The following is an 18,490-nucleotide window of genomic DNA, read 5'->3' on the forward strand; positions in this document are numbered from 1 at the left end:
GGCATGCTACTGATGACATCACTCTCTATCATGCAGGGGAAAGTCATTTAGACTTTCGATGATACAGTAATGTACGGCAGAGTTCCACTGGAAACTGTTTCTGATGGGGAGGTCGTGTGAAACTAGATGGCCAAAACAGAACTTCAGCCTTTGCAGCAGTTTTGGTTTGAAGTTTTACTTTTGGATAAACGGTTAAATAGAAACAGCGAAAAACATCAAACATAAAGTGAGGTCAGGACTTTAAAAGGTAGTAGTCGGCTTATTTATTTCCTTGAACTGAGATGGAAGAAAGACTTAATACAGGAAGTGAAGAGGGGGCTGAAACTGCAGAACCAGGATACAGAAAAGAAGAAGAGGGGAACAGAAAACGATCACATGATTGTGTGTGTGTGTGTGTGTGTGTGTGTGTGTGTGATGGTGCTGAGTTCACTGTCTCTCTCTGTGCTTCAGGTATGGAAGACGTGACGGACTACGACCCTAACCTCCTGTGCGACCCCCAGTGGCCTTGTGGGAAACACAAACGGGTGCTGATCTTTGCCTCCTACATGGTAAGGAAACCCGGTTCGGGATCACTTTTTCTTCCTGACTGAATCTCTCTCTGTGACTGCTGTGTTAAACGTGTTGAAGCTTCTTGTGTTCTCATGTTGAGACAAACAGCAGCAGTGTGTGTGTGATGTCACAGCCCATCCACTGCTCTCCAGGCTGTTTGACAGCAGATGGTTGGAGAGCCCTTTCTGGCTCTGCAGTACTGTGAACGTGGTGCTGTCTTTGCCCAAGGTTGTACTTCCTCTCAGGGCTGCACTGCAAAAAATAGGGGTCTTCAAACAAGATAAAAAACACTAAAACTAAGGGAAAAGGTACTCAAAGCAAGTGAAAAAATCTGTCCATGCAGCAAGATAATTTGACTTGGCAAGATTTCTTAAATTAAGATTGTAGGAGTCTTGTTTCTAGATTTAACAAAGGCAGTTTTGTGAACAAACATTTGTCATATGCTTAAAATCCAAGGAATAAAGTGTGTTTTCAGATATTTTCTGTGTGACTCTTGAATCAAGCATGTTGAGTTTGTTATTGAATCTTAAAACAAGATTTATTTTGATGAGACTTTGGAGGAGAAACGTAATACATCTTATTTTAAGTGTTAATTGTCTCATTTTATGATTCCCTGCCTGTTTGAGACTAATATAAGATTATACTGTTAACTCATTGGCTGCCAGCCATTTTCAGTTCAGAGCCACCCATACTGCCAAGTGATTTTCCAAGACCCACAGAAAAGTGTGTCTTATGACTATGTACACACCGAAATTACCAAAAGAGTAGACTCTCTTCTTTGATCAGGAGAAAAAAGTTTGTTTCTACCATTTTCAGTCCTTTAGTAATAGACAGTAGAACATCCATCCATCCATCCATCCATTATCTTCCGCTGGTCCGGGGATCGGGTCGCGGGGGCAGCAGCTTGAGCAAAGAGACCCAGACGTCCCTGTCCCCGGCCACTTCCTCCAGCTCTTCTGGGGGGACCCCGAGGCGTTCCCAGGCCAGCCGAGAGACATAGTCTCTCCAACGTGTCCTGGGTCTTCCCCGGGGTCTCCTCCCAGTGGGACAGGCCCGGAACACCTCACCGGGGAGGCGTCCAGGAGGCATTCTCACCAGATGCCCGAGCCACCTCATCTGACTCCTCTGGATGCGGAGGAGCAGCGGTTCTACTCCGAGCCCCTCCCGGATGACCGAGCTTCTCACCCTATCTCTAAGGGAGAGCCCAGACACCCTGCGGAGGAAACTCATTTCGGCCGCTTGTATTCGCGATCTCGTTCTTTCGGTCACTACCCACAGCTCGTGACCATAGGTGAGGGTAGGAACATAGATTGACCGGTAAATCGAGAGCTTCGCCTTCTGGCTCAGCTCCTTCTTCACCACGACGGGCCGGTGCAGAGCCCGCATCACTGCAGACGCCGCACCAATCCGTCTGTCAATCTCCTGTTCCATTCGTCCCTCACTCGTGAACAAGACCCCGAGATACTTGAACTCCTCCACTTGGGGAAGGATCTCATTCCCGACCCGGAGAGAGCATTCCACCCTTTTCCGGCCGAAGACCATGGTCTCAGATTTGGAGGTGCTGATGGTCATCCCAGCCGCTTCACACTCGGCTGCGAACCGCTCCAGTGAGAGCTGAAGGTCACGGCCTGACGACGCCAACAGAACCAAATCGTCCGCAAAAAGCAGAGACCCGATTCTGAGGTCGCCAAACCGGACCCCCTCGACGCCCTGGCTGCGCCTAGAAATTCTGTCCATAAAAATTATGAACAGAATCGGTGACAAAGGGCAGCCCTGACGGAGTCCAACCCTCACAGGAAACATGTCCGACTTACTGCCGGCAATGCGGACCAGACTCTGACACCGGTCATACAGGGACCGAACAGCCCATATCAAGGAGTCCGGCACTCCATACTCCCGGAGCACCCCCCACAAGAGTCCCCGAGGGACACGGTCGAACGCCTTCTCCAAGTCCACAAAACACATGTAGACAGGTTGGGCGAACTCCCATGCTCCCTCCAGGATCCTGCGGAGGGTGAAGAGCTGGTCCACTGTTCCACGGCCAGGACGAAAACCACACTGCACCTCCTGAATCCGAGATTCGACTATCCGGCGGATCCTCCTCTCCAGTACCCCCGAAAAGACCTTACCAGGGAGGCTGAGGAGTGTGATCCCCCTATAGTTGGAACACACCCTCCGGTCCCCCTTTTTAAAGAGGGGGACCACCACCCCGATCTGCCAGTCCAGAGGCACTGCCCCCGATGTCCACGCGATGCTGCAGAGGCGTGTCAACCAAGACAGCCCCACAACATCCAGAGCCTTGAGGAACTCAGGACGGACCTCATCCACCCCCGGGGCCTTGCCACCGAGGAGTTTTTTGACCACCTCGGCAACCTCAGCCCCAGAAATGGGAGGTCCCACGTCCGAGCTCCCCAACTCTGCTTCCTCATCGGAAGGCGTGTCGGTAGGATTGAGGAGGCCCTCGAAGTACTCCCCCCACCGACTCACGACGTCCCTAGTTGAAGTCAGCAGAGCCCCGCCCTCACCATACACGGTGTTGACGGTGCACCGCTTCCCCCCCCTGAGCCGCCGGATGGTGGACCAGAATCTCCTCGAGGCCGTCCGGAAATCGTTCTCCATGGCCTCCCCGAACTCCTCCCAAGCCCGAGTTTTTGCCTCAGCAACCGCCGAGGCTGCGTTCCGCTTGGCCTGTCGGTACCCATCAGCTGCTTCCAGAGTCCCACTGGCCAAAAAGGCCCGATAGGACTCCTTCTTCAGCTTGACGGCCTCCCTCACCACTGGGGTCCACCAGCGGGTTCGGGGATTGCCGCCACGACAGGCACCGACCACCTTGCGGCCACAGCTCCGGTCGGCCGCCTCAACAATGGAGGCACGGAACATGGCCCATTCGGGCTCAATGTCCCCCACCTCCCCCGGGACATGGTTGAAGCTCTGCCGGAGGTGGGAGTTGAAACTCCTCCTTACAGGGGATTCCGCCAGCCGTTCCCAGCAGACCCTCACAATACGTTTGGGCCTGCCAGGTCTGACCGGCTTCCTCCCCCACCAGCGGAGCCAACTCACCACCAGGTGGTGATCAGTTGACAGCTCCGCCCCTCTCTTCACCCGAGTGTCCAGGACATACGGCCGCAAGTCCGATGATACGACTACAAAGTCGATCATCGAGCTGCGGCCTAGGGTGTCCTGGTGCCAAGTGCACATATGGACACCCTTATGCCTGAACATGGTGTTCGTTATGGACAATCCGTGACGAGCACAGAAGTCCAACAACAAAACACCACTCTGATTCAGATCGGGGGGGCCGTTCCTCCCAATCACGCCCCTCCAGGTCTCACTGTCATTGCCCACGTGAGCATTGAAGTCCCCCAGCAGGACGAGGGAGTCTCCCGGAGGAGCACTCTCTAGTGCCTCCTCCAGGGACTCCAAAAAGGGTGGGTACTCTGAACTGCTGTTCGGTGCATAAGCACAAACAACAGTCAGGACCCGTCCCCCCACCCTAAGGCGGAGGGAGGCTACCCTCTCGTCTACCGGGGTGAACCCCAATGTACAGGCGCACAGCCGGGGGGCAATAAGTATGCCTACACCTGCTTTACGCCTCTCACCGCGGGCAACTCCAGAGTGGAAGAGAGTCCAACCCCTCTCGAGGAGGCTGGTTCCGGAGCCCAAGCCATGCGTCGAGGTGAGTCCGACTATATCTAGCCGGAACCGCTCAGCCTCGCGCACCAGCTCAGGCTCCTTCCCCAGCAGAGAGGTGACGTTCCACGTCCCAAGAGCCAGCTTCAGTAGCCGAGGATCAGACCGCCAAGGTCCCTGCCTTCGGCTGCCGCCCAGCTCACATTGCACCCGACCCCCATGGCCCCTCCCACGGATGGTGAGCCCGTAGGAAGGGGGACCCGTGTCGTTTCTTCGGGCTGTGCCCGACCGAGCCCCACGGGCACAGACCCGGCCACCAGGCGCTCGCCGGCGGGCCCCACCCCTGGGCCTGGCTCCAGGGGGAGGCCCCGGTGACCCGCGTCCGGGCAAGGGAACACGGCGTCCAAAAGTATCACTCATCATAGGGGTCTTGTGAGCTGTTCTTTGTCTGGTCCCTCATCTAGGATCTGTTTGCCATGGGTGACCCTACCAGGGGCTTAAAGCCCCAGACAACATAGCTCCCAGACTCATTGGGGCACGCAAACCCCCCCACCACGGTAAGGTGACAGCTCAAGGGGGAGGCTTTAGTAATAGACAGTAGAACATAGGTTGGTTTCACCAAAAACAGCTGTTTGACCCAGAAAATGGAGAAAACGAGCTCTTTTTTTTTTTGTGCAAAGTGGCACTGCTGCCACCTTGCGGGTAATTTTGCCAGTATATTCTCTGTTTAGTGTTTACAAGCCTAAGATTTAGTGACGAACTCCGCTAGATTGTCCCCCAGCCCGCTCCGTTAAAAACGCAATTGACGTCTATAGACGTCTTTGGCAGTGAACGGGTTTTTTTAAATTGACGTCTATAGACGTCAATGGCACCGAAAGAGTTAAGTTGAAGACTTAAAATAAGAAATTCATTCTTAAAACAAGAAAAAATATCAAGCACTTCTAAATGTAAGTTTATTTTTCTTGGTAAGAACCAAATAATTTGCAGCGTGCCTGCATCTTCTGCTCCGTCCCACCCGCTCTACAGGAGAAAGCATTGAAGCCCCCAAGTGAAAAACGAGGCATTTTGATCAGTCATCAGCTCTCGTACTGTGGCACTTGTTTGTTAGGGAACAGTGCTGATCACATACACTGATGAGCCACAGCTTTAGTTCCACCCCTGGCTAATATGCTCTTGATTCTCTGTGTGATGCCATCCGGCCTGTCTGATGGTTCCAAGCAGGGGCGATTTTAGGATCTGGTCTTTAGGGGGGCCCAGCCCCCAGTGCTCACAGGCACATTATTTCTCACTAATTGAGGCGAACTAGTACATTTATACATTTTGGAGCCGTAATAGTTTTGCTTTGAGTAGTGTTTTCCCCTACAACATTCAATTTTGACCTCTTCATTTCAAAAGACTGTGGCTTGACAGGGATAACAGAGAGCCTGAGACAAATATTGAAGATAACTCAACATTTATTTTTGGAGTAAAGAGTTAAAACAAAAACAAATGCTAGAAAATAAATAAAATGGTCACTAAAATAATGCATTTTTGAGCAAAAAAGAAATGTGTTTTTGCATAATATAACATTTTAAAAATGTGCTGAGCCAGGGGGTGCCGAGCTATCTCACCACCCCCCCCCCCTCGCGTGCAGCTGCAGCGTAGTGCGCCCCCCCCCAGGCTGTATGATGGCTGAAGCAGGCGAGCCCCCCGAACTTTCCCCCCGCCGGTCTTTTGGTTGCCACGTAGTCGTGCACCAGTCAGAATGTGTAACTTGGCACGCGGAGAACGACAAACAGGACGGACCACCTGGAATACGCCACTGCACTGAAACAACAGGGGGACCACGTCAGCTCCCAGAGGAGAGGGGCAGAACTTTAGGAAAATTTGCTGTTGTTTCATTCACTGGAAGCGGCTTTGAGTATTATGAAAAGCGCTAAATAAAACCGATCTATTGATATCATTATTGCTGAATATATTATATATAATATAATATTATATCCTGAAAGTAATAAGATCATTCCCAAGTGTGTCCACTGAAGCACTATTTCATAACTAATGGAAAAGTTTTTTTTATTTGTCTTGTTTTTAAATACAGACATTGAAAATACACATTTCATTGTATCCACCACACGGACAGAGATAATCAGTGTTAATCAATCTCCATTTGATGTTTTTCTCGCCATGGTGTTGTGCTGATGTGAAAATGAAAACTAAAGTCTGTTTTGGTAATAAATGGATGTTTTAATGGAACAAAGAGATAAAAGTAACACGCTGAAGTCATAATCTGGGACAAGAACAATATTTAAATGATACTTTTTCTTAAACAGAAATCTAGTAAGAAGTGAATTCTTCCTTATTCCCATCCCTATGTGTCATTTAAAGAAAGTAGCAGGTTATTTCTCTAAATGGTGTGTGTAGCGAACGCTGAAACAAGCATTTTTTCTGTGTAAATTTATTTATTTTTTCTTATAATATCCATTTGATATTTTGTATATTTTGATTTTATGTGCATACCTTTTGAAAAATTGTTTAATTGGTAACGTCACTTGACTACGTCGGCTGTCACGTGATAACACTAGATGGAAACAGGTGAGTTTGTTTTCACGCTCAGGCGATTGCGCAAGCGGCATATGTAAAGGAAAAATAAAGGAAAAAGGACTGTAATATGGACTTCTAGCAACTCTAAACCTTCTGATTGGAAAGGCACACGGTATGACAATCGAAAGAAATATTCTTGTTTTGTGTGTGTGTGTAATTTATGTTTTTTCCGAGCAATAATAGTTGGTATTTCACTAATGTATATTTTCCACCGTGGAAATCTTGTTGTATTTCAGTGTTCACGGTGGTCTTGGACGATTGTCAGAAAATGTATGAAATAAAAGGCGTTTAAACCATCAGTCGGAGCGTTGCGCTTCATCCATCAGGGAGAAAAAGTTTGGAGCAGCTATAGTGAACACGTTCGCCGTGTGAAGCTCAGCCCGAGGCCGAGAACATTAAGGGACTGCGCGCTGTGAATGCAAGCTGTGATCTTCTCACCAGCCGTGCCGAGGTGGACGGGGGAAAGAAAGAACGGATCGTTGCGATTGCAGTGACTTGTAAAAACATAGCGTCGGCTTGCAACAAGGACAAAGATTGAGACTGTGCCGTTTCCACAAGTCACCACAAGGGAGCAACAGCGCGCCGTGGTCATGAGTAGTAACATCAAGCCCTTGGATTTCAGGTTCTTTCAGTTGGCAAGAAACGAACATTATAACTTGTAAATATTTATATAAATGTGAAAGGCCATTGTGTGCATATTTAGTGTGAATATTTCTGGCCTGTGAAAATAAGTAATTTGACATTCCTACTTTGGATTTCTTGTTTGGTTTAACCTGTGTGTGGTTAATATATTTGAAATTAATAGGCATACTTGTACCATAAGTTTTGCTTAAGATTTAAGATTTTGATTACTGCGTTTAGTGTTGTTTCAAAATAGTACAGAAAATGGCTCAAACCAAAGAGAGTGTTCTTGTACTTGAGGGAGTAATTCAGGCTCTTGAAGAAGAGAAAATAGAATTACAAACCAAGTTAGAAACTGAAACGGATGCAACATTAAGAGACCACATGACAGAACGCATAGCTGAAATTGACAACAATCTGCAAGCACATAGCGTAGAGAGCAAGGAACCAACTTCGAAACCTGAACAACCAAGGCGATCAGAAAGAGAGCGAAAACCAACTGAAAAGTGGCTTGAATATGCAAAAGGAGAGAGTGTAAAAAAGGAAAGAAAGTTTATGCTAACTTATGTAAGCTTCAAAAGTGAGGTTCAGTACACTAGAAGCAAACTCAAAGAAGAATGTGACGAAGAGGAGCTTGAAAGTATGACAACTACTTTGGAAGACTATGAGTCACACTTAACGCAAATATACGAAAGCCTACGTGCATTGACCACACCAAGCCAAGACATAAGACGGCGAATGGATAGCTGCACCTCAGTAACTAAAGAAGTAGTTGCTCTGTTGAAAATGCGCTGCTCAGAAGTAGGCAATGAGTTTGATGCTGCCGCAGTAAAGGAATCACTCTTTAAATTACTTCAGAGAGATGATGCAAAATCAATATATGGGTCCACTGTATCAAGAGCTGGCGCAGATAGCGTATCAGGAAGTCAAGTGTCATTAAAGAAAGCAGAAGCAGCAGCACGCTTAGCATCAAAACGTGCCGAAATAAACAGAGAAAGTGAAATAGCTGCACAGAGAAAAGAAGTATTTGCTCAGCAAGAAAAATTGACGATGCTGGAACACCAAAGGGATCTGGAAGCTATGCAAGCTGAATATGATGTGTATGCGGAGGAGGAAACAAAAATGAAAACTGAAATGGGAGAAAAGCAAGAAATAACTCTGTCTCCAGGTCAGCCCCAAACTCAGCAAAACACAGCTCCATATGCTCAGATTCTCCATGGCACATTAGTCCCTCCTCGCTCTGAAAAACAGCCAGAACAAAAATTGAATGACGTGACACTAGTGCAAGCCTTTAAAGAATCTCTGATGACAAGACTTCCGGCACCTGAGCCATCTGTGTTTAGTGGGGATCCTCTCAAATTCACTGAATGGCGAACCAGCTTTAAAGCCTTGATAGAGACTACTTGTGCAAGCCCAGCACATAGACTGTTTTATCTCAGAAAATACATAAGTGGAGATGCACTGTCTGTGCTGGAAGGAACTTTTTACCGAAGTGATAATGAAGCATACACGCACGCCTGGGATGCACTGAACAAGCGCTATGGCCACCCATTCATAGTGCAAAGAGCCTTTCGGGGTAAACTTAGTAGCTGGCCCAAGATAGGACCAAAAGAGCCACTAAAATTAAGAGAGTTCAGTGATTTTCTTGTGTCATGCAAAAATGCAATGCCTCACATATCAGGTCTTAAAGTTCTGGACGATTGTGAGGAGAATCAAAGGCTACTCCAGAAACTTCCTGACTGGGCAACAGCTCGATGGAATCGACTTGTCACCATGGATTTGGATGACGGCAAGCCATACCCAAGTTTTGAAGCGTTCTCAAACTTCTTAGCCAAGGAGGCACGCATTGCCTGCAACCCGGTTTCCTCGCTTCATGCTTTGAAGAAGATAGACGAGAAACCAGGCACAGAAGTGAAACGCATCAAAGCCAGAACCCTAGTGACAACAACAAAGGTAGCTCAAGGGAAAGGTTACCCTTCTAAAGATTCACGTGAATCAGCAGGCTCGACAGTTAATCCAGCTGCTGCTCAAACAAAGAAGCACATAAAATGCATATGCTGTCAAGAGAACCACTTCATTTACAAATGCGAAAAATTTGCTGCTCTGACTTTTGAAGAGAAAAAAGCGTTTGTGAAAACCAACAACATGTGCTTCGCTTGCTTGAGAGTTGGTCATATGGCAAAGGATTGTCGAAAAAGGGCTACTTGCAATGTTTGTAGAAAGAGCCATCCAACTCCGCTTCATGACGAACAGAGAGACAATACCTCTACTGCTTCGTGTAGTATGAACATGACCAATGCTGACCGCACTTCAATGATAGTCCCGATGTGGCTGTCTAGTGCTGTCAAGAATAGCCCAGAGATCTTGGTGTATGCTCTGTTAGATACACAAAGTAGCAATACATTCGTTAATGAAGAGGTGTGTGAAAAACTTAAGGCACACACTGAACCTGTTAAACTCAAGTTGTCAACAATGACTGACAGGTCAATAGTGAATTGTCACAGAGCCAGTGGGTTAAAGGTCAGAGGATACAGTTCCGAAGAAAGCATTGAGCTACCGCCAGCTTACACTCGAGAAGATATCCCATTGGAGAAGACCAGCATTCCAACTCGGGAAACAGCCAAAGGATGGACACACCTGCTTAGCATAGCTGACGAGATGCCAGACTTGCTAGACTGTCCTGCTGGACTGCTTATAGGCTACGACTGTGTCAGAGCTCTAAAACCGAAAGAAGTCGTAGCCAGAGCCGAGCATGAGCCATATGCAGTGAAAACAGACCTCGGGTGGAGCGTAGTTGGTGCCAAAACGCCTACTACTGGTGGAAGAACAAATGCTGGATTCTGCTATCGCATCTCTGTAAAGGAAATTCCACCTATTACACCTGCATGTGTGATTAAGGCTCTTGAGAGAGATTTTCAGGATACAAACCCCACAGATGGAATGATCTCTCAAGAAGATATTCAGTTCCTACAAATTCTGAATGAGGGAATTCATCACAATGACAATGGTCATCTGGAGATGCCTCTGCCTTTTAGAGAGCGCCCCCAGCTGCCTAACAACAAACATCTTGCCACAGTTAGGCTGAAACATCTGAAAGTGAAGATGGACAAAAATTCCAAATACAAGGAGGACTATGTTCAGTTCATGGTCAATGTTTTCAAAGATGGTGATGCAGAGGAAGTGCATGCAACACCAAAGGACGGGAACATCTGGTACATCCCACACCATGGGGTGTACCACCCGCGAAAGCCAGAGAAAATAAGAGTTGTCTTCGACTGTTCTGCCAAATACCAAGGAACCTCGTTGAATGACCACCTCCTCACAGGACCTGATTTAACTAACACCTTGACTGGAGTGCTGTGTCGGTTCCGACAGTATCCAATTGCGATCAACTGCGACGTGGAGAAAATGTTCCACCGCTTTCATGTCACTGTGGTGGGAGAATGGGAACACAATGACTGAACCCAAAGAATACCGCATGAGGGTGCACATATTTGGAGCGGCATCATCGCCAGGATGCGCAAATTACGGTATGAAATACCTCGCCACCAAGTATGAGAGTGAGTACCCCATGGCAGCAAGCTTCATCCGGGGAAACTTTTATGTGGATGATGGTCTTGTCAGTCTGGATACCATTCAAAAGGCCAAGCAACTTGTCCATGAAGCAAGAGAAGTCTGTCAGAAGGGACAACTGCGACTGCACAAGTTTGTTTGCAATAACAGAGCTGTCTTGGAGAGCATTCCAGAGAGTGAGCGTGCTGTAAAAGTCAAGGACGTGGACTTAAACTACACAGAGCTACCAGCCCAGAGAGTGCTTGGAGTGAAATGGAACATAGAATTGGATGTCTTCTCATTCAATGTAGTCCAACAAGAAAGAACCGCCACTCGACGAGGTATCTTATCCACAGTCGCTAGCATATATGATCCGCTAGGATTTCTGGCCCCCTACATCTTGACTGGGAAAAGAATCTTGCAAGAAATGTGCAAGCGAGGTGTAGGCTGGGATGAGCCTGTCCCACTAGAACTAAGGCCAAAGTGGGAGACATGGCTCAATGACCTGAACAATCTTCAAACCATTCAAATACCAAGGTGCTTTGTTCCCAACAATCTAGGCACGATCCAGAAGATTGAGCTGCATCACTTTTCCGATGCCAGTAACGATGGCTATGGGCAGTGCTCGTATATTAGGATCGTAGCTGAAGAACAAGTGCATTGCACTTTAGTCATGGCCAAGGCTAGGGTAGCACCCATGAAGATTGTCAGTGTCCCACGACTGGAGCTAACCGCTGCCACAATCTCTGCAGCCGTAAGCAAGATCCTCAGAGAAGAGCTCGGCTTGAAAGTCGATGCTGAGTACTTTTGGACGGATTCACAAGTGGTACTGGGATACATCAAAAATGATGCCCGGCGTTTTCATATTTTTGTTGCTAATCGGATCCAAAAAATCAGAGACACTACGGACCCTAATCAATGGTTTTACATTGAAACAAGTCAAAACCCGGCAGATCATGCATCTAGAGGACTCAAGGTGGCAGATCTAATGGCATCAGATTGGCTAAGAGGACCCAAGTTCTTATGGGAACAGGAAATTGCGACTAACCCAACAACCCCAGAGCTTCTCATAGGTGACCCTGAGGTCAAAGTACTGAAAACTGATATTGTGGAAGATGACCTCCTGAAAAGGTTGGCAAGATTTTCAGACTGGGTCACATGCCTCAACGTCATTGCTCGCATTCAGAGGCTGGTTCATAGAGACATATCTGGGCCTGTTACTGTGGAAGAGCGAAAGAAAGCAGCTCTCGTGCTGATCAAGGCGGCACAAAAGGAAGCATTTGGAGAAGAGCTCAAACTGCTTAGCCAATCACAAAAACTTAGGAAAAATCACAAAATGTATGAGCTTGACCCATTTCTTAAGGACGGAGTGCTCAGAGTTGGTGGCAGGTTAAGGTCATCAGCGTCGCTAGAGTTCAAACATCCTGTAATACTCCCAAAAGAAGGCATTGTAACGCAACTGATACTTGACCATTGCCACAAAAGAACACAGCACCAAGGCCGAGGGCAAACACTGAACAATCTCAGAGCCAACGGATACTGGATTATGGGTGCTAGTAAAGTGGTGGCCAAGCACATCAAGAGTTGCGTGACATGTAGGAGGGTGCGGGGTCAAACTGAAGAACAGCGCATGGCTGACTTACCTGTTGACCGAATAGAGCCATCTCCTCCTTTCTCATATACAGGCATCGACTGTTTTGGCCCTTTCTACACAAAACAAGGTAGAAAAGAGTACAAGAGATACGGACTGTTGTTAACATGCTTAAGCTCACGGGCCATCCATATCGAGATGCTTGAGGACCTGACAACCGATGCATTTCTTAATGCATTAAGATGCTTCATTGCAATAAGAGGAACAGTCAGACAAATCAGATCTGACCAAGGTACGAATTTCATAGGAGCAAAGAATGAGTTGGGAAAGTGCTTGATGGAACTTGACAAGGAAAGAATCGCGACCTATCTCGCAAGAAAAGAATGTGACTTTCTTATGAATGTTCCCGAAGCCAGTCATATGGGAGGCATATGGGAGCGTCAGATACGGACGACCAGGAGCGTGATGAGCTCTGTGCTTGCTCAGGCTAAAGGACGACTGGATGACTCCTCATTAAGGACGTTCTTCTACGAGGCCATGTCTATAGTCAACAGTCGCCTACTGACAACAAACACCCTCGCTGATCCCAAAAGTGCTGAACCCTTGACACCCAATCACTTGCTTACGATGAAGCCTACGATGCCCCTTCCACCTCCTGGAAAGCTCGTTCAAGAAGATCTTTATGCAAGAAAAAGATGGCGCAAAGTGCAGTATCTCTCAGAACAGTTCTGGAGCAGGTGGCGCCGAGAATACTTAACCAACATCAACCTTCGTCAGCAGTGGCATACAACCAGACGAAACGTACAGGTTGGAGATGTAGTCATTGTTAAGGATGAAAACACTCCCAGAAATTAGTGGCCACTAGCTAAAGTTTTTGAGGCACATGAAGATGATGATGGTCTTGTGCGAAAGGTGAAAATACAAGTAGGCCAAAATAAGTTAGGACCAAAGGGTGAGCGCTTAACACAACCTTCATTTCTTGAGCGTCCAGTACAGAAATTAGTTGTGTTAGTTGAGCATTATTCAAAATAGCTCAACATTAACATAAAAATGAAAAGAGTCAGTCACCTAAACAGACATTGATGGAAATTATGGGTAAAGTTTAAGTTTCAAGTTATTAGAAAATTACAAGTTTTATTTCTTTGAATATGGTGAAAGTAAACCTTTTTGTAATTTTGGTGGCAGTGTAGCGAACGCTGAAACAAGCATTTTTTCTGTGTAAATTTATTTATTTTTTCTTGTAATATCCATTTGATATTTTGTATATTTTGATTTTATGTGCATACCTTTTGAAAAATTGTTTAATTGGTAACGTCACTTGACTACGTCGGCTGTCACGTGATAACACCTGATGGAAACAGGTGAGTTTGTTTTCACGCTCAGGCGATTGCGCAAGCGGCATATGTAAAGGAAAAAGGACTGTAATATGGACTTCTAGCAACTCTAAACCTTCTGATTGGAAAGGCACACGGTATGACAATCGAAAGAAATATTCTTGTATTGTGTGTGTGTGTAATTTATGTTTTTTCCGAGCAATAATAGTTGGTATTTCACTAATGTATATTTTCCACCGTGGAAATCTTGTTGTATTTCAGTGTTCACGGTGGTCTTGGACGATTGTCAGAAAATGTATGAAATAAAAGGCGTTTAAACCATCAGTCGGAGCGTTGCGCTTCATCCATCAGGGAGAAAAAGTTTGGAGCAGCTATAGTTTATTTAATACCAAAGAATGAATCAGTGATTCAGTAAAACTCAAGAAAAGTAGTAATTCAATCAAATCAAATCAAATTTATTTATATAGTACATTTCATGTACAAACAATTCAAAGTGCTTTACATAAAATAAAAGCATTGCAGCAGGGAGTGGAAGAAGCATTAAAATATATAAAAGAATATAAAGAGAAACAAATAAAATCATTTAAATGAATTTAAAAACAAGCAACAGTAAAGATAAGTTAAAAGATAGCGTGCAGATTTCATGCATAGACACATGAGAAAAGAAATGAGTTGGCACATCGGGGGCATTACTCCCCCCCCCACACACACACACACACACCTGTCTGCGGACCACTTCTTGCTCCGTTCTGCTGTTTCACACCATGTTTGATGAAGATTGATAAGTCCAGAGGCATATCGCCATGTCCCATTCATGCTTCTAGTTCTAAAATGATATCACTCTGCTTCCAAAAACAGTTCCAGATTGAATCAAACTGTCAGAGCTGGAACCCCACAGAGCTCCACTGGTAACTGGTCATTATCTTTAGATTCTGCACCACATTAATATCTGTGGGTATCAACATGCTCCTGATTATTCTGAGTCTATCCTTCCATGGAATTAAGAGCAGAATGAAATGAGCCCATTTCAAATCTTCAGTGTTCTGAGAGACGGGAGTAAATGAACAGAATGAAACACTGAGCACGAGGACACACAAATATCATCAAGAAATGAGGAGAGAGGATCTCTGAGATCTGAGAGGAGCCATCACACACACACACACACACGTACACACACACGTGCACACACACGTACACACACACACACACACACACACACACATAAGCTCCTCCACATCAGTGTAATTCGACTCCAGGCTGCAGGTTAGTTTATTAAATGTCAGGGAACACACACACAGTATCATGCTGCTTAATTCTTTAGAGCAGATTACAGGGAGGTGGGCTGCTGTTTAACAGAACACACTGCATGTTACACTGTAAACTGAGACACACCACAGAGGCAGTGTGTGAAGCAGTGCAGGAATCTTGGGCCACTCTTCTCTCCAGCGTTGCTTCAGCTCATTGCTCTCTGAATGTCCCAGATGTAAAAGCAGGAAAATCAGCTCTGTAGAATCTGCTCTGTAGAATCAGCTCTGTAGATTCAGCTCTGTAGAATCAGCTCTGTAGAATCAGCTCTGTAGAATCTGCTCTGTAGAATCTGCTCTGTAGATTCAGCTCTGTAGAATCAGCTCTGTAGATTCTGCTCTGTAGATTCAGCTCTGTAGAATCAGCTCTGTAGATTCAGCTCTGTAGATTCAGCTCTGTAGAATCTGCTCTGTAGAATCAGCTCTGTAGAATCTGCTCTGTAGAATCTGCTCTGTAGAATCTGCTCTGTAGAATCAGCTCTGTAGAATCTGCTCTGTAGATTCAGCTCTGTAGATTCAGCTCTGTAGAATCTGCTCTGTAGAATCTGCTCTGCAGCGTGCAGGTGGACAGTGGAGAGGTGTTTGAGTGGGGTAGGTTTTCAACTCGCTGCAGTCTGATTGGCTTCTTCAATGAGCCTGTGAACAGTCCCTCCTGAGAAAACTGGAAACGGCATATATGAGTTGGTCAGTAACTGGGACACAATCTTTACTCCTTTTTAAATGTCTCTGCCCACACTTCAGATCTCCTCCTTCCTGTTGATGCATTCTGCTGTTATTTTGCTGTTTTCTTCATGTTTACTCCTTTTTCTTTCTCCTCTTGTATCCTCCAGACAACAGTTATAGAATATGTCAAACCATCCGATCTGAAGAAAGACATGAACGACACTTTTAAGGAAAAGTTTCCTCACATTAAACTTACCCTCAGCAAAATCCGCAGGTAAAGAATTAGAATTTTATCAACGAGATATGGCCGGAAGCTGTAAATGTTGTGAACCACGTCTGACGTTCTCTTTCTGTGTTGCAGCCTGAAGAGAGAGCTGAGAATAGTCGGGGAGGACTGTGGCCTGCAGCCCGTCACCATTGCAATGTCCTTTGTCTACTTTGAAAAGCTGGTGCTGCAGGGTCGACTCAATAAACAGAACAGGTATGTTCAAGTCCAGTTCCCCTGATAATAAAAGGCATTCTTATCCTGCGTCTCAGTGCTGTGGCTCCACACTGTGGATGCTCAGGTGAAGATGAAAGGCTGAAAACAAAGCCCTCTTAAACAACAGTTACTCTAGCCTCTGATGACATCTGCTGGATAACATCCTGCACTGACATCCTGAAACAATATGTCCAGATTTCTGAAGGTGGAGCACAAGCTCTGTCTGAGCTTTAAAAGACCAGAAGTCTGAGAATCGTTATTTAACCAGAGGACATGTGTGAGGACCCTGAGAGGTTTGCTGTGATAAAGATTCCCTGGAGCTGTTATCCTGCCCACTGATGTGGACAATGGGCTGAAACTCTGGTTCAGAGCGCCTCCTGATATAAAGTCTGATGGTGGTGGTTTCCCTGCTGTGACTGCACAGTATGTGGTGCAGCAGGAACTCCCTGTGTTGTCTTCATTTAAAAGTTAATTAAGCTTTCATTGATCATCTCTGTTTCTAAGGTACTTGAGCCATTCATTCATAAAACGCAGAAAGAAAAGCAGCAGTCTATCTGTCAGTGCTGCAGGCCTCGGTAATTCCTCTTAATATTCCTGAAGGGATTGTGCTGAACAGAAACTAACATGGCTGCCACTTACACTGTTGATGTTTAACAGGAAGCTGGTGTCAGCCGCCTGCATCCTGTTAGCTGCTAAGATCAGCAGCGACCTCAAGAAGCAGGAAGTCAAACACCTCATTGATGTAAGTCTCATACACACACACACACGCATACACACACACACAAGTTTTCAAATATAAAACCAAAATACAAAAAAATTAGTTTGAAGCTTTCGTACAAAGAGAAGTTCCACAGTGTCTTCACTGACCATTTGTATGTGTGTGTGTGTGTGTGTGTATAAAATAGTGATGTCATCCATGTAGAGGAAGTGACTAATGACTATGCAGAGCAGCGGGGGGGCGGAGCATCTGCTTGGTAGATGCCACACTTGATGTTAACTTGTAACTGGTCTCCAGGGTTGTCTTCCACAGTCCCATTGAGTTCCTGATGACGGCTCCTGGTGTCCCCTTCATGTTGAACAGTTCCATGCATTCCTGTATCCATGTGTGCAGCATTGACTCGTAGGCTTTCTTAAAGTCAACCAGTCAAGCCAATTAGAATCCAATTCATTAGATTACAAGTTGGTCAAATGAACACAGAACCATCCATTTTCTATGCCGGCAAAATCCAATTTAGGGTGTTGGGACGGCTGGAGCCTATCCCAACTGTCATTGGACGAGAGGCAGGGTACACCCTGAACAGGTTACCAGTTCATCACAGGGCCACACAGAGACAAACCAGACACACAACCATCCACACTCACACGGACAGTTTAGACTTACCAAGAGAATCCATGGGGAGAAAATGCTAACTCCACACAGAAAGCCAGGAATCGAACCAGGAACTCTCTGGCTCTGAGGTGACGGTGGCTAACCACCACATAAAAAGTAAAACAAAAGTAAAAAGTAGCCGAGCTAAGGAAACCAACAGATTGCACTGAAACCTCCATCAGAACCAGAACCAGGAAGGGTGGCCATCCGCCTGGACCAGCTGGGGGCTGAGAGGACAGAAAAGAGGGGACAACAAACACTGTAACACCAGGCCAGGGACACCTTCTGAGAGAGAGAAACACAAGTTAATGACCACAAAAATGTCACATGTACATGGAGAGTAAAGAGAGCAGAGGGAGGAGAGGTGCATCATGGGAGGAGAGGTGCATCATGGGAGGTCCCCCAGCAGGCTGGGCCTGTAGCAGCTTAACTATGGGATGTTTCAGGATCACCTGAGCCATCCCTAACTATAAGCTTTATCAAAAAGGAAAGTTTTAAGCTTGGTCTTAAAAGTGGAAAGGGTGTCTGCTTCCCGGACATTTACTGGCAGCTTATTCCACAGAGAGGGGCCTGATAACTGAAGGCTCTGCCTCCCATTCTACTTTTAGAAACTCTGGGAACCTCAAGTAAACCTGCAGTTTGGGAACGAAGTGCTCTGTTAGGAAAATATCTTACAATGAGATCTTTAAGATATGATGGAGCTCGGTCATTAAGAGCTTTATATGTGAGGAGAAGAATCTGAAATTCTATTCTGAATTTAACAGGGAGCCAATGAAGAGAAGCTAAAACTGGAGAAATATGATCTCTGCTGTTAGT

At 46.1% G+C, this 18,490-nt stretch overlaps 1 protein-coding gene across 2 annotated transcripts in view; it reads left to right on the plus strand.

Moving 5' to 3' along the window:
• The window catches only part of cables2b (Cdk5 and Abl enzyme substrate 2b), a 74,230-nt gene that overhangs the window by 46,698 nt on the left and 9,042 nt on the right, over positions 1-18,490 (plus strand). The window contains exons 6-9 of one of the 2 annotated variants that reach the window (XM_075475407.1): positions 451-548; positions 15,992-16,098; positions 16,186-16,305; positions 16,963-17,047. In XM_075475407.1, the coding sequence (XP_075331522.1) occupies positions 451-548; positions 15,992-16,098; positions 16,186-16,305; positions 16,963-17,047 (410 nt within the window). The remainder of the gene's footprint in view (positions 1-450; positions 549-15,991; positions 16,099-16,185; positions 16,306-16,962; positions 17,048-18,490) is intronic. The other variant, XM_075475406.1, reaches the window with a different exon arrangement.

This window comes from Odontesthes bonariensis, chromosome 10 (genome assembly GCF_027942865.1).
Source record: "Odontesthes bonariensis isolate fOdoBon6 chromosome 10, fOdoBon6.hap1, whole genome shotgun sequence".
NCBI lineage: Eukaryota > Metazoa > Chordata > Actinopteri > Atheriniformes > Atherinopsidae > Odontesthes > Odontesthes bonariensis.